Consider the following 17,582-nt stretch of genomic DNA (forward strand, 5'->3'; position numbering starts at 1 on the left):
TTGTAGAATAATAAACATTTTCAGAGGTTAATAGCTGATTTATTACCACAGATTAATTTTCCCCAGTGTTCAGAATTACAGCTTGAGATTCTAAGCAATAAAGTAAACCCTTTGGATTATTCAGTCTTGCTAGTTTTTTCACCTCATGGTGCACTTAAACTCGTGATAAAACAAGAAAGAGAGAGAAAATATTTTCATTCACACAAATGCTGATATTTCTTCAATGCACCCTTGACCAAATTACAATCTCTCCCAAAGAGAGAGCTAAGATGAGCCAGGAGAGGACATGAGAATTCGTTGGCAGATAGGATCAAGGAAAATCCTAAGGCTTTCTATAAGTATATCAAGAATAAAAGAATGATGAGAGTAAGATTAGGACCAGTCAAGCATAGTAGTGGGAAGTTTTGCGTGGAGTCAGAGGAGATAGGGGAAGTGCTAAATGAATACTTTTCATCAGTATTCACACTAGAAAAAGACAATGTGGTCAAGAAGAATCCTCAGATACAGGCTACTAGACTAGATGGGATTGAGGTGCATAAGGAGGAGATGTTAGCAATTCTGGAAAGTGTAAAAACAGATAAGTGTTCTGGGCCAGATGGGATTTATACTAGGATTCTCTGGGAAGCCAGGGACAAGATTGCCAAGTGTTTGGCTTTGATCTTTATGTTGTCATTGCTACAGGAATAGTGCCAGAAGATGGAGGATAGCAAATGTTGCTCTCATGTTCAAGAAGGGGATTAGAGATAACCCTGGAAATTATAGACCTGTGAGCCTTACTTCAGTTGTGGGTAAAGTGTTGGAAAGGATTGTAAGAGATAGGATTTATAATCATCTAGAAAGGAATAAGTTGATTAGGGAGAGTCAACATGATTTTGTGAAGGGTAGGCCTTGCCTCACAAATCTTATTGAGTTTTTTGAGAATGTGACCAAACAGGTAGATGAGGGTAAAACCGTTGATGTGGTGTATATGGATTTCAGTAAGGTGTTTGATAAGGTTCCCCACAGTAGGCTATTGCACAAAATACGGTGGAATGGAATTGAGGGTGAATTAGCATTTTGGATCAGAAATTAGCTAGCTGAAAATAGACAGAGGGTGATGGTTGATGGGACATATTCATCCTGGAGTTCAGTTACTAGTGGTGTACCGCAAGGATCTGTTTTGGGTCCACTGTTGTTGGTCATTTTTATAAATGATCTGGATGAGAGCACAGAAGGATGGGTTAGTAACTTTGTGGATGACACTAAAGTCGGTAAAGTTGTGAATAGTGATGAAGGATGTTGTAAGTTACAGAGAGACATAGATAAGCTGCAGGAGAGGTGGCAATTGGAGTTTAATGCAGAAAAGTGTGAGGTGACTCACTTTGGAAGGAGTGACAGGAATGCAGAGTACTCGACTAATGGTAAGATTCATGGTAGTATAGATGAGCAGAGAGATCTTGGTGTCCATATTTATAGATCCTTGAAAGTTGCCACTCAGGTTGATAGGGTTGTGAAGAAAGCATACGGTGTGTTAGCTTTTATTGGTAGAGGGATTAAGCTTTGGAACCATGAGATCATGCTACAGCTGTATATGACTCTGGTGCAGCCACATTTAGAATATTGCATATAGCTCTGGTCACTGCTTTATTGGAAGGATGTGGAAGCTTTGGAAAGGATTCAGAGGAGATTTACTAGGATGTTGCCTGGTATGGGGGGGGAAGATCTTACAAGGAAAGACCGTGGTACTTGATGCTGTTTTTGTTTGAGAGAAGAAGGTTGAGAGGGGACATATAAGATAATCAGAGGGTTATATAGGTTGGACAGTGAGAGCCTTTTTCCTCAGATGGCAATGGCTAGCATGAGTGGACATAGGTTTAAATTGAGGGGTGATAGATATAGAACAGATGTCAAAGGTAGTTTCTTTACTCAGAGAGTAGTAAATGTGTAGAACGCACTGTCTGCAACAGTAGTAGACTCATCAACTTTAAGGACAATTAAATGGTCATTGGACAGGCATATAGACGAGAATGGAATAGTATAGGTTAGATGGGCTTCAGATTGGTTCCACAGGTCGGCGCAAAATCAGGGGTACTGCATTGTAATGTTCTATGTTCTAACCAACAAACAAAAGGAACAACAAAGATGATAGAAAACACATTTCAGCTGTATATGTCAGTCATTGTTGAAATATTGTTTCAATCAGCAATCACAAGCCAACAGCAGCCCCCTCACATACAATTCTAAATATATATTTTTTACGAGGATAATGTTGCATGTATTTCAAAAATATTTTCTAAGCAAGCAATATTTAAAGGGATGAATTACCACATTTTAAATTAAGGCAATAGTAGCAAAATAATGATTAACATTTTAATTGACTTGCCTCTACCCGGTATTTAAATGATTTTTTAAAACTCTTTTAATAAATAAGTCGACATGCCCATTAATACAATGGTAGAGGATTGTTGCTTGAAGCATTTTGTGTTCACATGTTAATTTTTAGCCTGAAATATATTTGGGAGCTGAGCTCAGAACACTGCCTTTTGTAATTATTGCCTTTTATTTTGTCACTACTCCATTCCTGCTCTCCTTATTTGGCATGTCCTATCTCTCAAACATCAGAAAAGAACTCCAAACATTAACTTTGAAGGTATAATAGGTCCTGGCTTCTTTATCTCATATTACATTTAATGCTTTTTGTGTCTTTAGTCCCTTTTTTGCCTTCTTAGATCCTTTCCTGTGAGCACAGTCACCACTTGATAAACTGGTAACTTGGGAAGATTAGGACAGAATTTAAAGAGCAAGACATCTCAAAACAACTCATCAAGCGGCTTTTTCCAAGACCAAAGGGACCAGAATTTTAAAAGAGCAGGCAAAAGTGAAGAGAAACGGGTAGATAAATGAGCAGTCATGTATGTCCAGCCCAGTAAAGAACAGTCCTGTACCATATCACAATCTTGGAACTGCTGAAGTCAAGGGGGAGCTGCATGAGATACATGTGAGGGAATGTTCCCTTTATGTCCTTTCACAGTGCCATGAACATTAGCCAACGTTGCAACGTGTTTTCTAAGGGAGGCAGGTAAATTTCAAGGCACAGCAAGAAAAAAGTAATGCAGAGGTCATAATCCATTCAAGGGCTGAAATCCTTTTGCCTAAGGCAGAGGTTCATGGCGTCAAAAACCATTGTCAGTGCAGCTCAAGAGACAGTGTTCTTGTTATTTGTGCCATAATTTGGATCGATCAGTAAACCATGGTCTCATCCTTCCCTCAAATGAAAAATTCATTAGAACCTTTCAGTGTCACCTCAATATTAATCCGTTAATTAATTTTTGAAAAAAACACACTGACCATTCATCTGATTGAGGTCTATGGAACCTTGCTCATCAGCCTGCACAAAGTCATAACATTTCATTGTCTCTGACTTCCTTATAGCACATCCTGAGTTTGTGAAAGTCACTATTTATACATAGTACTTTTGTTGGGTTTGGAATGTATCTGACTTTGTTGAAGGTAAGTTTCAATGGTAAAGTGCAGTGAAATCAAATAAAGGAAAAATTCCCTCGGACAAACTCTTGCAGCACTTCGACAGTTGTATACAGAATGGATCCTTCATAGATCTGCAAGCTCATCATAGAATCCCTACAATGCAGAAGCAGGTCATTTGGCCCATGAAGTCCATAAGACATAGGAGCAGAAATTAGGCCATTCAGCCCATCCAGTTTGCTTTGCCATTCAATCATGACTGATAAGTTTCTCAACCCCATTCTCCCACTTTTACCCTGTAGCTTTTGATCCCCTTGATTCTCAAGGACCTATCTATTTCAATCTTAAATATACTCAATGACCTCACCTCCACGGCCTTCTGTGGCAATGAATTCCATAGATTCACCATTCTGTGGCTGAAGAAGTTTCTCGTTATCTCTGTTCTATAAGGTCGTCTCTTTTCTCTAAGGATGTGCCCTCAGGACTTAGTCTCTCCTACCAATAGAAACATCTTCCCGACATCTCCTCTGTCCAGGCAATTCAGTATTCTGTATGTTTCAATTAGACTCCCCCTCATCTTTCTAAACTCCATTGAGTATAAACTCAGATTCCTCAAACATTTCTCATATGTTAAGCTTTTCATTCCTGAGACTATTCTCATGAACCTCCTCTGAATACGCTCCAGGGCCAATTCATCCTTCCTGAGAAATGGGGCCCAAGACTGCACACAATACTCCAAATATGGTCTGACTAGAGCCTTGTTGACCCTCAGAATTACATTCCTGCTTTTATATTCAAGTCCTCTCAAAATAAATGTGATCATTGCATTTTCCTTCCTAACTTGCTCAACCTGCAAGTTTACCTTGAGAGAATCCTTGAATAGAACTCCCAAGTCTCTTTGATCCTCACACTTCTGAATTTTATCCCCATTTAGAAAATAGTTCATGCCTCTATTTTTCCTACCAAAGTGCATGGCCTCATACTTTCCCACGTTGTACTCTATCTGCCACTTCTTTGCCCACTCTGCGAACCTGTCCAAATCCTTCTGCAATCTCCCTGCCTCGTCAATGTTACCTGTCACTCTACCTATCTTTGTATCATCTGCAAACCTAGCCAGAATGCCCTCAATTCTTTCATCTCGATTGTTAATGTATAAAAAGAAAAGTTGAAGTCTCAACACTGAACCTTGTAGAGCACACTTGTCACCAGCTGCCATCCCGTGAAAGACTCTTTTATCCCCACTCTTTGCTTTCTGCCAGACAGCCAATCTTCTATCCATGCTAGCAGCTTGCATCCAGCACCATGGGCTATTATCTTACTCAGTAGCTTCCTGTGTGACAGCTTGTCGAAGGCCTTCTTGAAGTCCAGGTAGATGACATCCATTGGCTCTCCTTGGTCTAACCTGCTCATTACATCCTCAAAGAATCCTAGCAGATTTGTCAGACATGACCTCCCCTTGATGAAACCATGTTGACTTTGCTCTATTTTTCCATACATGTCCAAATATTCAGAAATCTCATCTTTCACAATGGATTCCAGCGATCTTACCATGACCAACGTTAGGCTAATCGGCCTGTAATTTTATGTCTTTTGCCTTCTTTTTTAAACAGTGGTGCCACATTAGCGATTTTCCAGTCTTCTAGGACCCTCCCTGATTCTAGCGATTCCTGAAAGATCACCACTAATGCCTCCATTATCTCTTCAGCTTTTTCCCTTAGAACTCTGACGTGTAGTCCATCTGATTTATTCACCTTCAGCCTATTCAGTTTTTCTAACACCTTCTGCTTGGTCAGCTTTGCCCCTGACTCTCTTGAATTTTTGGGATATTACTTATGTCTTCCACTGGAATGACTGATGTGAAGTATTTATTCGGTCCCTTAGCTATTCCTGATGAAGGGCTTATGACTGAAACATAGATTCTCCTGCTCCTCAGATGCTGTCTGACCTGCTGTGTTCTTCTAGTGCCACACTTTTCAACTCCTATTTTCTTGTCCCACACTACAATCTCTCCAGCGTCATTTTCCAGTGGCCCAATGTCCATTTTTGCCTCTTTTTTGCCCTTTATACATCTAAAGAAACTCTTACAGTCTTCCTTTATATTACTGGCTAGCTTACCCCCATATTTAAACCCATCTCCTTCCTTATGTCTTTTTTTGTTGCTCTCTGTTGGTCTTTGTATGCTTCCCAATTCTGTGATTTCCCCTGGCCTTTGCCACATTCTATGCTTACTCTTTAGCTCTTATGCTGTCCCTGACTTCCCTAGTCAGCCATGATTGCCTCATCCTTCCTGTCCCATGCTTCTGTTTCCTGGGAATGAATCTCTGCTGTGTCTCCTGATTAACTCACGCCATTGCTGTTCCACTGTCTTCCCTGCTCAGCTCCTCTCCCAGTTAATACTACCCAACTCCTCCCTCAAGCCTCTGTAGTTGCCTTTATGTAGCTGTATTACTATTACCTCTGATTCTATTTTCTGCCTCTCAAATTGCAGAGTAATTTCAATCATATAGTCATCACTGCCTCCTAAGGGTTCCTTTACCTTAAGCTCCCTTATCAAGTCTGCTTCATTGCACAACATTAAATCCAGTACTGCCTGTTCTCTAGTGGGTTCCACTATAAGCTGCTTCAAAAAATCTATCTTGTAGACACTCCAAAAATTCCTTTTTCTACAATCCATTACCAACCTGCTTTTCCCAGTCCACTTGTATCTTGAAATGCCCCATGATCAGTGCCACTTTTTTTCTATCTCCTGGTGTATCTTGTGCCCCAGCTCTTGACTACTGTTTGGAGGCCTGTACGTAACTCCAACTATGGTTCTTTTTACCTTTGCGGTTCCACACCAATCCTCCAAAGAGAATCTTATCTAGACCCACCCCATCTCTGTAGCCCTGCATTTCCATGGCCAATCTACCTAACTTGCACATCTTTCAACTGTGGAAGGAAACCAAACTACGCAAAGGAAACCCATTTAGACAGTTGGTGGGAATTGAACCTGTATCCCTGTGCTGTAAGTTAGCAGTGCTAGTGCCTTGACACACACACACACAAAATTCAAATATTTGATAGCTTTTGACATAGTGTACAGCGAGTAACGTTGCTCCCTTTGTTATACGTACATAGAGTTACATAACTATCCTACGACATCTTAAGACTGATTGTTAAAAATTGTTTTAACTTGTCATTACAGCTGAACATCGGATGCGAGTGCCAGTTCAGTAGCGCTGCTCCTGTCCTCCTTCAGTACTCTCATAATGCTGGCAGATCTTGGTCATTGGTAAAAGAAGGTTGCTACCCAGCATCTCCTGGGGTCAAAGGCTGTGAGGGAAGCTCAAGAGAACTGAGGGAGTCAACAATTTTCTATACAGGAGATTATGAAACATGGACAAGAGTCACAATAGTTATCCCAAGATCTGTCGCATCCAGGTTTGTGTGGGAATGTTATTTTTCAGCTAACGCGGAAAGTAAGTGAAGTGAGCAGCACAGACATATGGCAGGAAGTTAGTTAAACACATAAGGAAGACATTTATGGTTATGCCTACATGGTTAGATGGATGTTTGGGGGATGATGCCAAGGAATCATTGGGCTCAATGACCTGTTTTCTTTCATACTTTCTATGTAGCTTTATATTAAAATTAACAGCCAAACATAAATAAAATTTACTTGATGTTCACCAACAAAGGAAGGAGTTTGCCAAAGCATTAAAAGTGAATAGTTGAGCTCTCTTCACTGCGCTTTAAATAAAATCTTCTCTGCGAATTCAAGTATCCTTATTTATGAATGAATCAATGTCCACTTTGGGTATCAGTGTTTATTTGGATAAATATTGATGTCATCAGTTAACACAGGTCCCAAGAGAAATGAAGAAGACAACATATTTTCTTTTTTTATGCAATCCTCAGAAATTGTTCTCTAACTTTAAAACAGAAGAGTAGAGTTTGGTTAAAGAGCCACCACATTGTGACATGTTGATTTTCAGCATATGGTAGGGCAATGATACTGAAGTATCCCTGTATCAAATTGAAAATGAATCAAGCAGGTGGTCTGAGACTACCTGCAGCTCTTCTCCTGACAACACTGTAGTTTTGTAACCATTTCACCTTAGCTTTCAAACTTTTCAAGCGATCTGCATTTAAATGCATTTAAAAATTAATTATTTTTAGTGTGGGTAATACACTTTTTTTTCTAATTTTAAATTAATTTAATTCTATTCCTGTGTTTATGTGTACATGCATACAGTTTTGGTTTCTTAGATCAGAAGATAGGGCAAAGGACAGAATAACATTTTTCTGACCATGACCACTACTTCACAAGTGGGAATAAAGGTGTGGTGGCAGCCAATTTTCATACTACGTGGTCCCATAAATGGCAGTAAGATTAATGCACAGGTAAACTGTACTGGCTTAATAATGAATATAGATCAGGTGAGTGCCCTGTTGTTCTTTGAAGAATGCCATGGAACCTTATATGTTCACCTGAACATTTTGGTGGGGCAATGAATTTAAAGTCTTTCTTAAAAGCATAATCTGACTGCATTAAACAGAACTCGTTGAAATGCTTCAAAGTCATGCTTGAAAGGTTGTCATACAGCTAAAGAGGCAAACACTAGCTGTTTGATTGAAACTTGCAAATGACAGCCGGCAAGTGAGGTTATCACTCTGGTCTAGTTTGAGGCTTCTGAAGGAAAGGTAACCTCTGCTTTGGTTATAATCTGCTGGGAAAAAAGACAAGCTTTGCTGCTTCTCTCTCCATCTCTGCAGTCAGCTGTATATAAATTGTAGGAAAGCCTTGGGCAAGGTCATATTTGCAGCCTGCTGCTTGGAAGGCGCATTACCAAGAATTTGCACATGGAAACCTGTTAGTCCATGTGTTATAGCATGTAAGGCTGAAAAACCTGCAGAGGAATTTTCATTTTGAATAAGAAATTAATATCTACGATGCTTATTCCATAATAGTGGAATAATGTTTAATTATAAATGAATGATAAATCACAACAGCATTATTACTAATCCAGCAATAGTTATTAAATATTTGTGACTACATTGTACTTGTCCAGTTCTTTTCACTGTTTTATTGAATTACAGTAAAACTCGATTCCGCTGGTTTCAAGAGACCAGCGCCCACAGGAACGCACCTGCGTTTGGTTTAGATGAAGTTTACATCTCCGAGCCCTGTCCTAACTACTGCAGTGGGCATGGTGATTGCATCTCGGGCGTCTGCTTCTGTGATGTTGGCTATATAGGTAAGCTTGTTTATTCCTGATGAAGGGCTTTTGCCCGAAACGTCGATTTCGCTGCACTTTGGATGCTGCCTGAACTGCTGTGCTCTTCCAGCACCACTGATCCAGAATCTGGTTTCCAGCATCTGCAGTCATTGTTTTTACCTTGTGTCAGAAAACTGTTTGTTGAACTAAAGTGTAAATGTGTTGGTGAGTCCAGATATAGGGGCCACTGTTTCCAAATTAGGAGTCACCCTTTCAGGGCAGAGATGAGAATTTTCTTTCTCTCTAAGGAGTTTGTTATTTTGTAATTCTGTCCCTCAGAACATGGTGAAGGGGAGGCTCATTAAATACTGTTAAGACAGTAGTAGATAGATTCTTGCTAGGCAAGGAAAGTATCAGTTATCAAGAATAAGGGGAATGCGAAATTCAAAACACATCAAGTTGATCATGATCTTAATGAATGACAGAGCAGACTCAAGGGGCCAAATCGTCTACTCCTGCTCTGAGTTTGTATGTTCATATTTATGGCAAGAATCTCAAGATTTTAATCATTGCCAGATGTTAAGGATAAGGCCACACATTGGATAGGCATTTCTGCTTGGTCAGGACAAGAATATACAAAACAAGCAACGACATTTCTCAGGGGATGATTCTTTCCACTGAAGAATTATTTCAGAAATGAGCAACATCAAGAGGATTGAAAAATGTTCATGAAACCTGTAGTAATGACAAACATGGTAATTCATGTAACGATTACATTCAAATTACTTCTGCGAGGGAAATTGCTGATGATGGTAAAACATGAAGGAATTGAATTTTAGCTGGCCTCTTATATTAGAATTGTCATTCCCTATTACTGTTAAGGCAGTATATTAGTTTTACTATGATCCAAATGCACTCCAAAACAATGATATTTGCATAAAACCTGTTTTTTTTTAAAGTTTGCAAAATACAATGGCCCAAAAATTGCAACGAATGGCATCCACATTTAGTTAACGTTTATCTTGTCCATTAAATGCTGACAATATTTTTCACTTAACATTACCATAAGTGTGAGAAGAAAGTGGCACCTCAACAGGGCATCTGGGACCTGAGTGAACTGGGCAAACAACGTTGTGGAAAAAAAAGAACTGTGGATCCTGGAAATTAGAAGCAAATCAGCAATTGCTGTGAAAACCCGGCATGTCTGGCAGCATCTGTGCAGAGAAAACAGAGTTAACATTCTGGGTCCAGTGACCCTTCTTCAGAGCTGTTCTTCCGTTAACTCTGCTCTCTCTCTTCAGATGCTGCCAGACCTGCTGAGGTTTTCCAGTAATTTCTGATTTTGTTCAAGCAACTTTGTACATCCTTAACCAATTATACTGAAGAATTGGTCTGAACTAGGAAAGGGTAAATTGGAGGATGAATTGAATGTTAAATCGGGTATGAGAAAGAAAAAGAATGAGGAGGAGACAGACTGAATTAAGAGCGAGCAAAAGACAACAACATTTTGGTTTGAAATTTTTTTTTTCAGCAACAGCAATTAAAGCCTGATGGAATGAGACTCTACGTTTAGCTAATAGATTATTTACTGTGCCAGAGGTTGACTGATTGTTATTAGTACTTGCTATGTTGTTTGAAGGTTTGCTGTTGTTTGAAATATAACATACAAGACTTCAGTTTCTGTGGTGAGTTTAGTTCTTTTCTATTGTGCAAATACAGGAGCTTCATACTGCTCAATGCAGTTGAATTTGAATTCACATCCAGACAATGAGATGATGTTTTTCATGAAACAAATAGCACAGCAGTTTTTCTCAGACAGCAACCTTTAGATTGCCATGTTTAATCATGCATCTGCCCTTACCTGAAGCTTCATTGCCTATTACACAGATATATGTGTGGTCGATATGCTTAAGCTTTAAATCATATTTCACTTATTGCAAAAAGATGGTTGAGGTGCAGGAATTCAGTGCACTGGGTAATAGTCCAGAAAGAGGTGTACACTAGTGCTGTTTTCCTGTTCCATTCAACATCGAACAAAGTATAAAATGAGGTACCCCTGTACTATTGTCATTTTGTGCTTCCTCTCAGGATGAATATCACGTTCTATGTGTTCTGGTAAGGTTTGCAATTTAAAAAGATAACAAATGCCTCATTATGTGAAATTTGCAGGAAACAATAGAGGAACCAAGGTCCAGAGTAAAATGTTTTTTTTTCTGAGAGTCACTCATCAGAAGTTGGATTTGAGGTGAAAAAATGTAGATTTTGTTTCTTTTTAAGATATACATTTCACTGGCTGAACCAGAATTTATTGTTCATCCCTGATTGTCCTTGAGAGGGTGGTGTTGAGATACCCTCTTGAACTGCTGCAGTCCATTTCATGTAGGTAGACCCAAAATGCAGTTAGGGAAGGAGTTCCAGGACTTTGACCCAGTGACACTGAAGAAATGGCAATATATTTTCATGTCAGGATGATGTGGCTTGGAAGGTTACCTGCAGGTGGTAATGTTCCCATATATCGGCTATCTTTGGCCTGCTGGATGGAGGAGGTTATGCACCTGGAAAGTGCTAAGGTCTTAGGGGCTTTTGTGAATTTCTGCAGCGCATCTTGTAGGTGGTACAAACTGCTGCCACTGAGTGTCAGCTTGGAAGGAATGAATATTTCTGAAATTAGTGCATATCAAGTGAGCTGCTTTGTCCTGGATGGTGTCAAGCTTCTTGACTGTTGTTGGAGTTGCACTGTTCCAGGCAAGTGGCGAGTGTTGCATTTCATCCCTGATTGGTGCTTGTACATGCTGAACAGGCTTTGAAGAGCCAGGAGAAGAATTATTCAGCACAGGATTGCTAACTAGGTTACTTTGTAAAACCATGCTCAAGTCTAATGAAAATTTTACCCAGTAATTGAAGGTGGTCAGCATCATTGAGTGTCACATGACACCAGAAATTCACAGTGGCCCAGTGGTCAGCACTACTGCCTCACAGCACCAGAGTCCCAGGTTTGATTCCAGCCTTGGGCAACTGCCTGTGTGGAGTTTGCACATTCTCCCCCTGTCTGCATGGGTTTCCTCCGGGTGCTCCGGTTTCCTCGCACAGTCCAATTCAACAACCAGGACATTTGTATGTCCCCTTCAATGCACTGAGTACATTTACTAGTTTTAGTAAATCACCCAGCAGGACAAATTTCTGTGGTATATTTTTAATTCTCATTTTGTCCAGAGGTAGTGGAGGAGAAAAAATATCCATGAGTTATAAATTTAAACACTTTATTTTAAGTGTAAGTATTTTAATGGCACATATTTTCCAAATTGGCTCAATTCTCTCTTTTCCTTTGTGTTTCTGTTTCCAATTTAGTTAAAAGAAATGATTCCCTACTTTAATGAATAATGTTTAATATAGAAACCTGTTTCTGCTGATGATGCATAGTTCAATTCTCTTGTAGTTGAAGAGGGAACTTGTGTGCCGAATACATCAAACCCCAGTGAAATGACTGATCGCTTTGAGGATAAGCTCAATCCTCTCTGGTTCAAGGTTACAGGAGGACAGACTGGCATTGGCTGCGGGATACTGAATGATGGGAAATCCCTCTACTTCAATGGCCCTGGGAAAAGAGAGGCCAGAACTGTCAGTCTTGACACAACAAACATCAGGTTAAAAGCAAAATTTGACATTTGTTGCAGGATAATTTCACATTAAGAGTTCTCTGTTAGCATGTTCTGAGTACACTATATTTCATGAAAATACTGTATGCATGTAATTCTTTATCCATTATTTTAAAAGTCAGCCAAATTTTTGTCTCATAAAGCAGTGTACACATGTCTGCAAATCCAAACTAAGTTAGTTGAACCTCTGAATGTGCTCAGTTCTGGTCAATTCAGGTAAACATGGTTACTCTTTCTGTTGATTTGTTCTATTTGATGTGAACACAGTCACAACTGAGATTGCTTCTCAGCCTAGTTGCACTATTAGGAAATACAAATCCAAATGAATTTGGTGTTCTAAATATGAACCTTTAGACTTGGAAGGACTTGACCTTATGATATTCGAACCTAATTAAAAATCCACTCTGCTGAGTATCCAATCTTTTTAAATGATGCTGGTAATACGTTTACATCTACCAGTGAATGATTGTATCATTTAACAAAGAATTGGCAGGGCTGTTAAATGCAGTACTTTTATCATCCAATGTCATGTTTTAACAGGTTAGCTGGAAGCTTGACATTTACATAGAATAGAAGGTCCAGCCCCAACTGTGTCAGAGATGTCATAATATGTCCAAACAGGTTTTTTTTAATAAATGTAGAATAAAGATCCTGCTTGTCTGTCTTAGCATGTGCCCTAATACACATTTCCGAAGAACATTTCCGCAAAGTATCCCAGTGTGATTTTCTCTTGTTTCCACCATCGTTATTACTATCTCTCTCAGAAAGGTTCTCACACTGTGCTAAGTACTGGATATGTTGTACTAAGGGCTGACAGTGTCCAAGTTCATTTGTCAGCCTCAGCAGCTTTCCTGCTGCATTACCTAATAATCTGTATATGTAGAGAAAGGCCCATCAGCCACAGGTGGTACCTTTCCCACCTGCTCGGGTCCAGGTGGGGAAACAACAGGGACTTTGCTCAGGACATTTTAACCGCTCACTGTCCCAGTTTCTGCTGAGCATGTATGATGATAATCCACACCCCACACCACCCCCTCAATGTCCATAGAATGAATTCTAGAATGTAATTTCACAGTTTGTTATGGCTGAATTAAGGAATCAAGTTGTTGTAAATTCAGTTCAGTTAGCCTGTTTGCTGTTTTACGTTTTTTGCTAATAAGTCAATTGGTAGTACCGTCTTCCTATTAACCTTGTAATCTTTGTTTCATGTGTAGGTTGGTTCAATTTTATATCCGAATTGGAAGCCGAACCCTTGGTTCATCTTGCAGCAAACCAAGAGCTAGAAATGAAGGTGATTGGGGCCTGAAGTATTTGTTAAAATCTGGTCCTATAAATATTGTTTATTTGTATATTTATTTTATTGGTACTGCTATAATGGACAATGTCTGTAATGTCATCACTCTTGTTTGCATGTATGCTCCAAAAATATTGGATTGCAATTCCATTTATTGAAGAAAAACTGTAAGGAGAAGCCTAGGAACTGTAAACCTGTGAGTTTGTCATCAGTGATGAGTAAGTTGTTAGAGAGGACTTGGTGAAATAGGACTTAGATGTATTTGGAGAGGCAGGGACTGATTAGGGATAGTCAGCATGGCTTTGTGCATGGGAAATCATGTCTTACAAACTTGATTCAGTTTTTTTGAGGATGTAACCAAAAGGATTGATGTGGGCAGAGTGGTAGACATTGTCTGCATGGATTTTGGTAAAGACAAACTAATTAGATGACATATCAGTCAGATACAAAATTGGATTGATGGTACGAGACAAAAGGTGGTGGTGAAGAGTTGTTTTTCAGACTAAAGGCCTGTGATCAGCTGTGTTTGTGATTCATATAAATGATTCGGATGAGAATTTAAGAGGCATGATTAGTAAGTTTGCAGATGACACCAAAATTGGTGGTGTAGCCAGCAGTAAAGAAGGTTATCTCAGATTACAAAGGGATCTTGATCAATGTTGCAGATGGATTTGGATAATTTGGATAAATGCAAGACATTGCACTTTGGTAAAATAAACAAAGGCAGGAGTTATACAATTAATAGTAGTGTCTGAGCAGAGTGGTTGAACAGAGAGACCTAGGAGTTCAGGCACATAGTTTTTTGAAAGTTGCATCACAGGGAGACAGGATCATTAAGAAGGCACTTTGCACACTTCCCTTCATTGCTCAGATCTTTGAGTATAGGAGTTGGGATGTCATAGTTGTACAGGACATTGGTGAAGCCAATTTTGGAGTAGCATTTACAATTTTGGTTATTTTTCTATAAGGATGTTATTAAATTGGAGAGGGTAAAGAAAAGATTTACCAGAATATTGCCAGGACTGGAGGGTTTGAGTTATAACGATAGGCTGGGGTTTTTCTCCCTGGAGCATAGGAGGTTGAGGGGCGACTTTACAAGGTTATAAAATCATGAGGGGCATAGATAAAGGTGAATAGCAAAGGTCTTTTCCTAGGGTAGGGGAATTCAAAACTAAGGGGCATGTTTTTAAGGAGAAAGATTTAAAAGGGACTTGAGCAGCAACATTTTCCACACAGAGTGGTGTGTGTATGGAATGAACAGCCAGAGGAAGTGGTAGATGCATAGAGTCATAGAGATGTACAGCATGGAAACAGACCCTTCGGTCCAACCCGTCCATGCCGACCAGATATCCCAACCCAATCTAGTCCCACCTGCCAGCACTCGGCCCATATCCCTCCAAACCCTTCCTATTCATTTACCCATCCAAATGCCTTTTAAATGTTGCAATTGTACCAGCCTCCACCACTTCCTCTGGCAGCTTATTCCATACCGTACCACCCTCTGTGTGAAAACGTTGCCCCTTAGGTCTCTTTTATATCTTTCCCCTCTCACCCTAAACCTATGTCTAAACCTAGTTCTAGACTCCCTGACCCCAGGGAAAAGACTTTGCCTATTTATCCTATCCATGCCCCTCACAATTTTGTAAACCTCTGTAAGGTGACCCCTCAGCCTCCAACGCTCCAGGGAAAACAGCCCCAGCATGTTCAGCCTCTCCCTATAGCTCAAATCCTCCAACCCTGGAAACATCCTTGTAGATCTTTTCTGAACCCTTTCAAGTGTCACAACATCTTTCCAATAGGAAGGTGACCAGAATTGCATGCAATTTTCCACCAGTGGCCTAACCAATGTCCTGTACAGCTGCAACATGACCTCCCAACTCCTGTACTCAGTACTCTGACTGATAAAGGAAAGCATACCAAACGCCTTCTTCACTATCCTATCTACCTGCGACTCCACTTTCAAGGAGCTATGAACCTGCCCTCCTGTCTCTTTGTTCAACAATACTCCCTAGGACCTTACCATTAAGTGTATAAGTCCTGCTAAGATTTGTTTTCCCAAAATGCAGCACCTCACATTTATCTGAATTAAACTCCATCTGCCACTTCTCAGCCCATTGGCCCATCTGGTCAAGGTCCTGTTATAATCTGAGGTAACCCTCTTCGCTGTCCACTACACCTCCAATTTCAGTGTCGTCTGCAAACTTACTAACTATAAGCTCGCATCCAAATCATTTATGTAAATGACAAGAAGTAGAGGACCCAGCACTGATCCTTGTGGCACTCCACTGGTCACAGGCCTCCAGTCTGAAAAACAACCCTTCACCACCACTCTGAAACTTCTACCTTTCAGCCAGTTCTGTATCCAAATGGCTAGTTCTCCCTGTATTCCATGAGATCTAATCTTGCTAAGCAGTCTCCCATGGGGAACCTTGTCGAACTCTTACTGAAGTCCATATAGATCGCATCTACCGCTCTGCCCTCACAATCCTCTTTGTTACTTCTTCAAAAAACTCAATCAAGTTTATGAAACGTGATTTCCCACGCACAAAGCCATGTTGACTATTCCTAATCTGACCTTGCCTTTCCAAATACATGTACATCCTGTTCCTCAGGATTCCCTCCAACAACTTGCCCACCACCAGTGGCCTAACCAATGTCCTGTACAGCTGCAACATGACCTCCCAACTCCTGTACTCAGTACTCTGACTGATAAAGGAAAGCATACCAAATGCCTTCTTCACTATCCTATCTACCTGCGACTCCACTTTCAAGGAGCTGGTCACTGGTCGGGGTCACTGGTCTAAAGTTCCCTGGCTTGTCCTTACCACCCTTCTTGAACAGTGACACCACGTTAGCCAACCTCCAGTCTCCCGGCACCTCACCTATGACTATTGATGATACAAATATCTCAGCAAGAGGCCCAGCAATCACTTCTCTAGCTTCCCACAGAGTTCTCGGATACACCTGATCAAATCCTGGGGATTTATACACCTTTACCCATTTCAAGACATCCAGCACTTCCTCCTCTGTAACCTGGACATTTTGCAAGATGTCACCATCTATTTCCCTACAGTTTATATCTTCCATATCCTTTTCCACAATAAATACTGATGTAAAATACTCATTTAGTATCTCCCTCATTTTCTGCGGCTCCAACAAAGGCCACCTTGCTGATCTTTGAGGGGCCCTATTCTCTCCCTAGTTACCCTTTTGTCCTTAATATATTAGTAAAAACCCTTTGGATTCTCCTTAATTCTATTTGCCAAAGCTATCTCATGTCCCCTTTTTGCCTCTTAAGTATACTCCTACTTCCTTTGTATTCTTCTAAGGATTCACTCGATCTATCCTGTCTATACCTTACATATGCTTCCTTCTTTTTCTTAACCAAACCCTCAATTTCTTTCGTCATCCAGCATTCCCTTTACCTATCAGCCTTTCCTTTCACCCTGACAGGAATATACTTTCTCACAGTTATAACATTTAGGAGACATTTGGAAAGGTATATGAATAGGAAAGGTTTAGAGGGGTCTGGGCTAAATGCAGACAAGTGGACTAATTTAGTTTGGGAAACTTGATCAGCATGGATGAGTTGGACTGAAGGGTCTGTTTCCATGCTATATGACTCAGACTGTATGTGTAGAGTACCAAACTGACCACTACCCATAACTAAACCTCAATCTGCATTGTATTTGCTCATCTTGGCTGGATTGCCTTAATTTGATACCATCCGCCCTAAGTCAACGGAGAGAAAAATAAGCTAATATTCTCACCCTTAATGGCTATCCAGTGACCATTTGGAATGGGCACACATTATAGACATTGTTGATGATTGGATCACCTTAACTGAGAGCCCTTCATGGCTGAATATGTTGCCAATATTCGCTATCACATTTTATCACAGACAAAGAGCCATTTAAATTCTGACATCAAACTATTAGTTATGAAGTCCAAAAAGCTGCAATAAAGCTGGTT

The 17,582-nt window shown here is 40.1% G+C and overlaps 1 protein-coding gene across 1 annotated transcript in view; it reads left to right on the forward strand.

The window, feature by feature from the left end:
• Nucleotides 1-17,582, forward strand: part of reln (reelin) — a 376,824-nt gene that overhangs the window by 253,251 nt on the left and 105,991 nt on the right. Inside the window, exons 28-31 of the mRNA XM_060843157.1 lie at nt 6,647-6,882; nt 8,542-8,699; nt 12,097-12,304; nt 13,531-13,607. Coding sequence (XP_060699140.1) covers nt 6,647-6,882; nt 8,542-8,699; nt 12,097-12,304; nt 13,531-13,607 — 679 coding nt within the window. The remainder of the gene's footprint in view (nt 1-6,646; nt 6,883-8,541; nt 8,700-12,096; nt 12,305-13,530; nt 13,608-17,582) is intronic.

The sequence above is a fragment of the Hemiscyllium ocellatum genome, chromosome 23, assembly GCF_020745735.1.
Source record: "Hemiscyllium ocellatum isolate sHemOce1 chromosome 23, sHemOce1.pat.X.cur, whole genome shotgun sequence".
NCBI classification, from domain to species: domain Eukaryota; kingdom Metazoa; phylum Chordata; class Chondrichthyes; order Orectolobiformes; family Hemiscylliidae; genus Hemiscyllium; species Hemiscyllium ocellatum.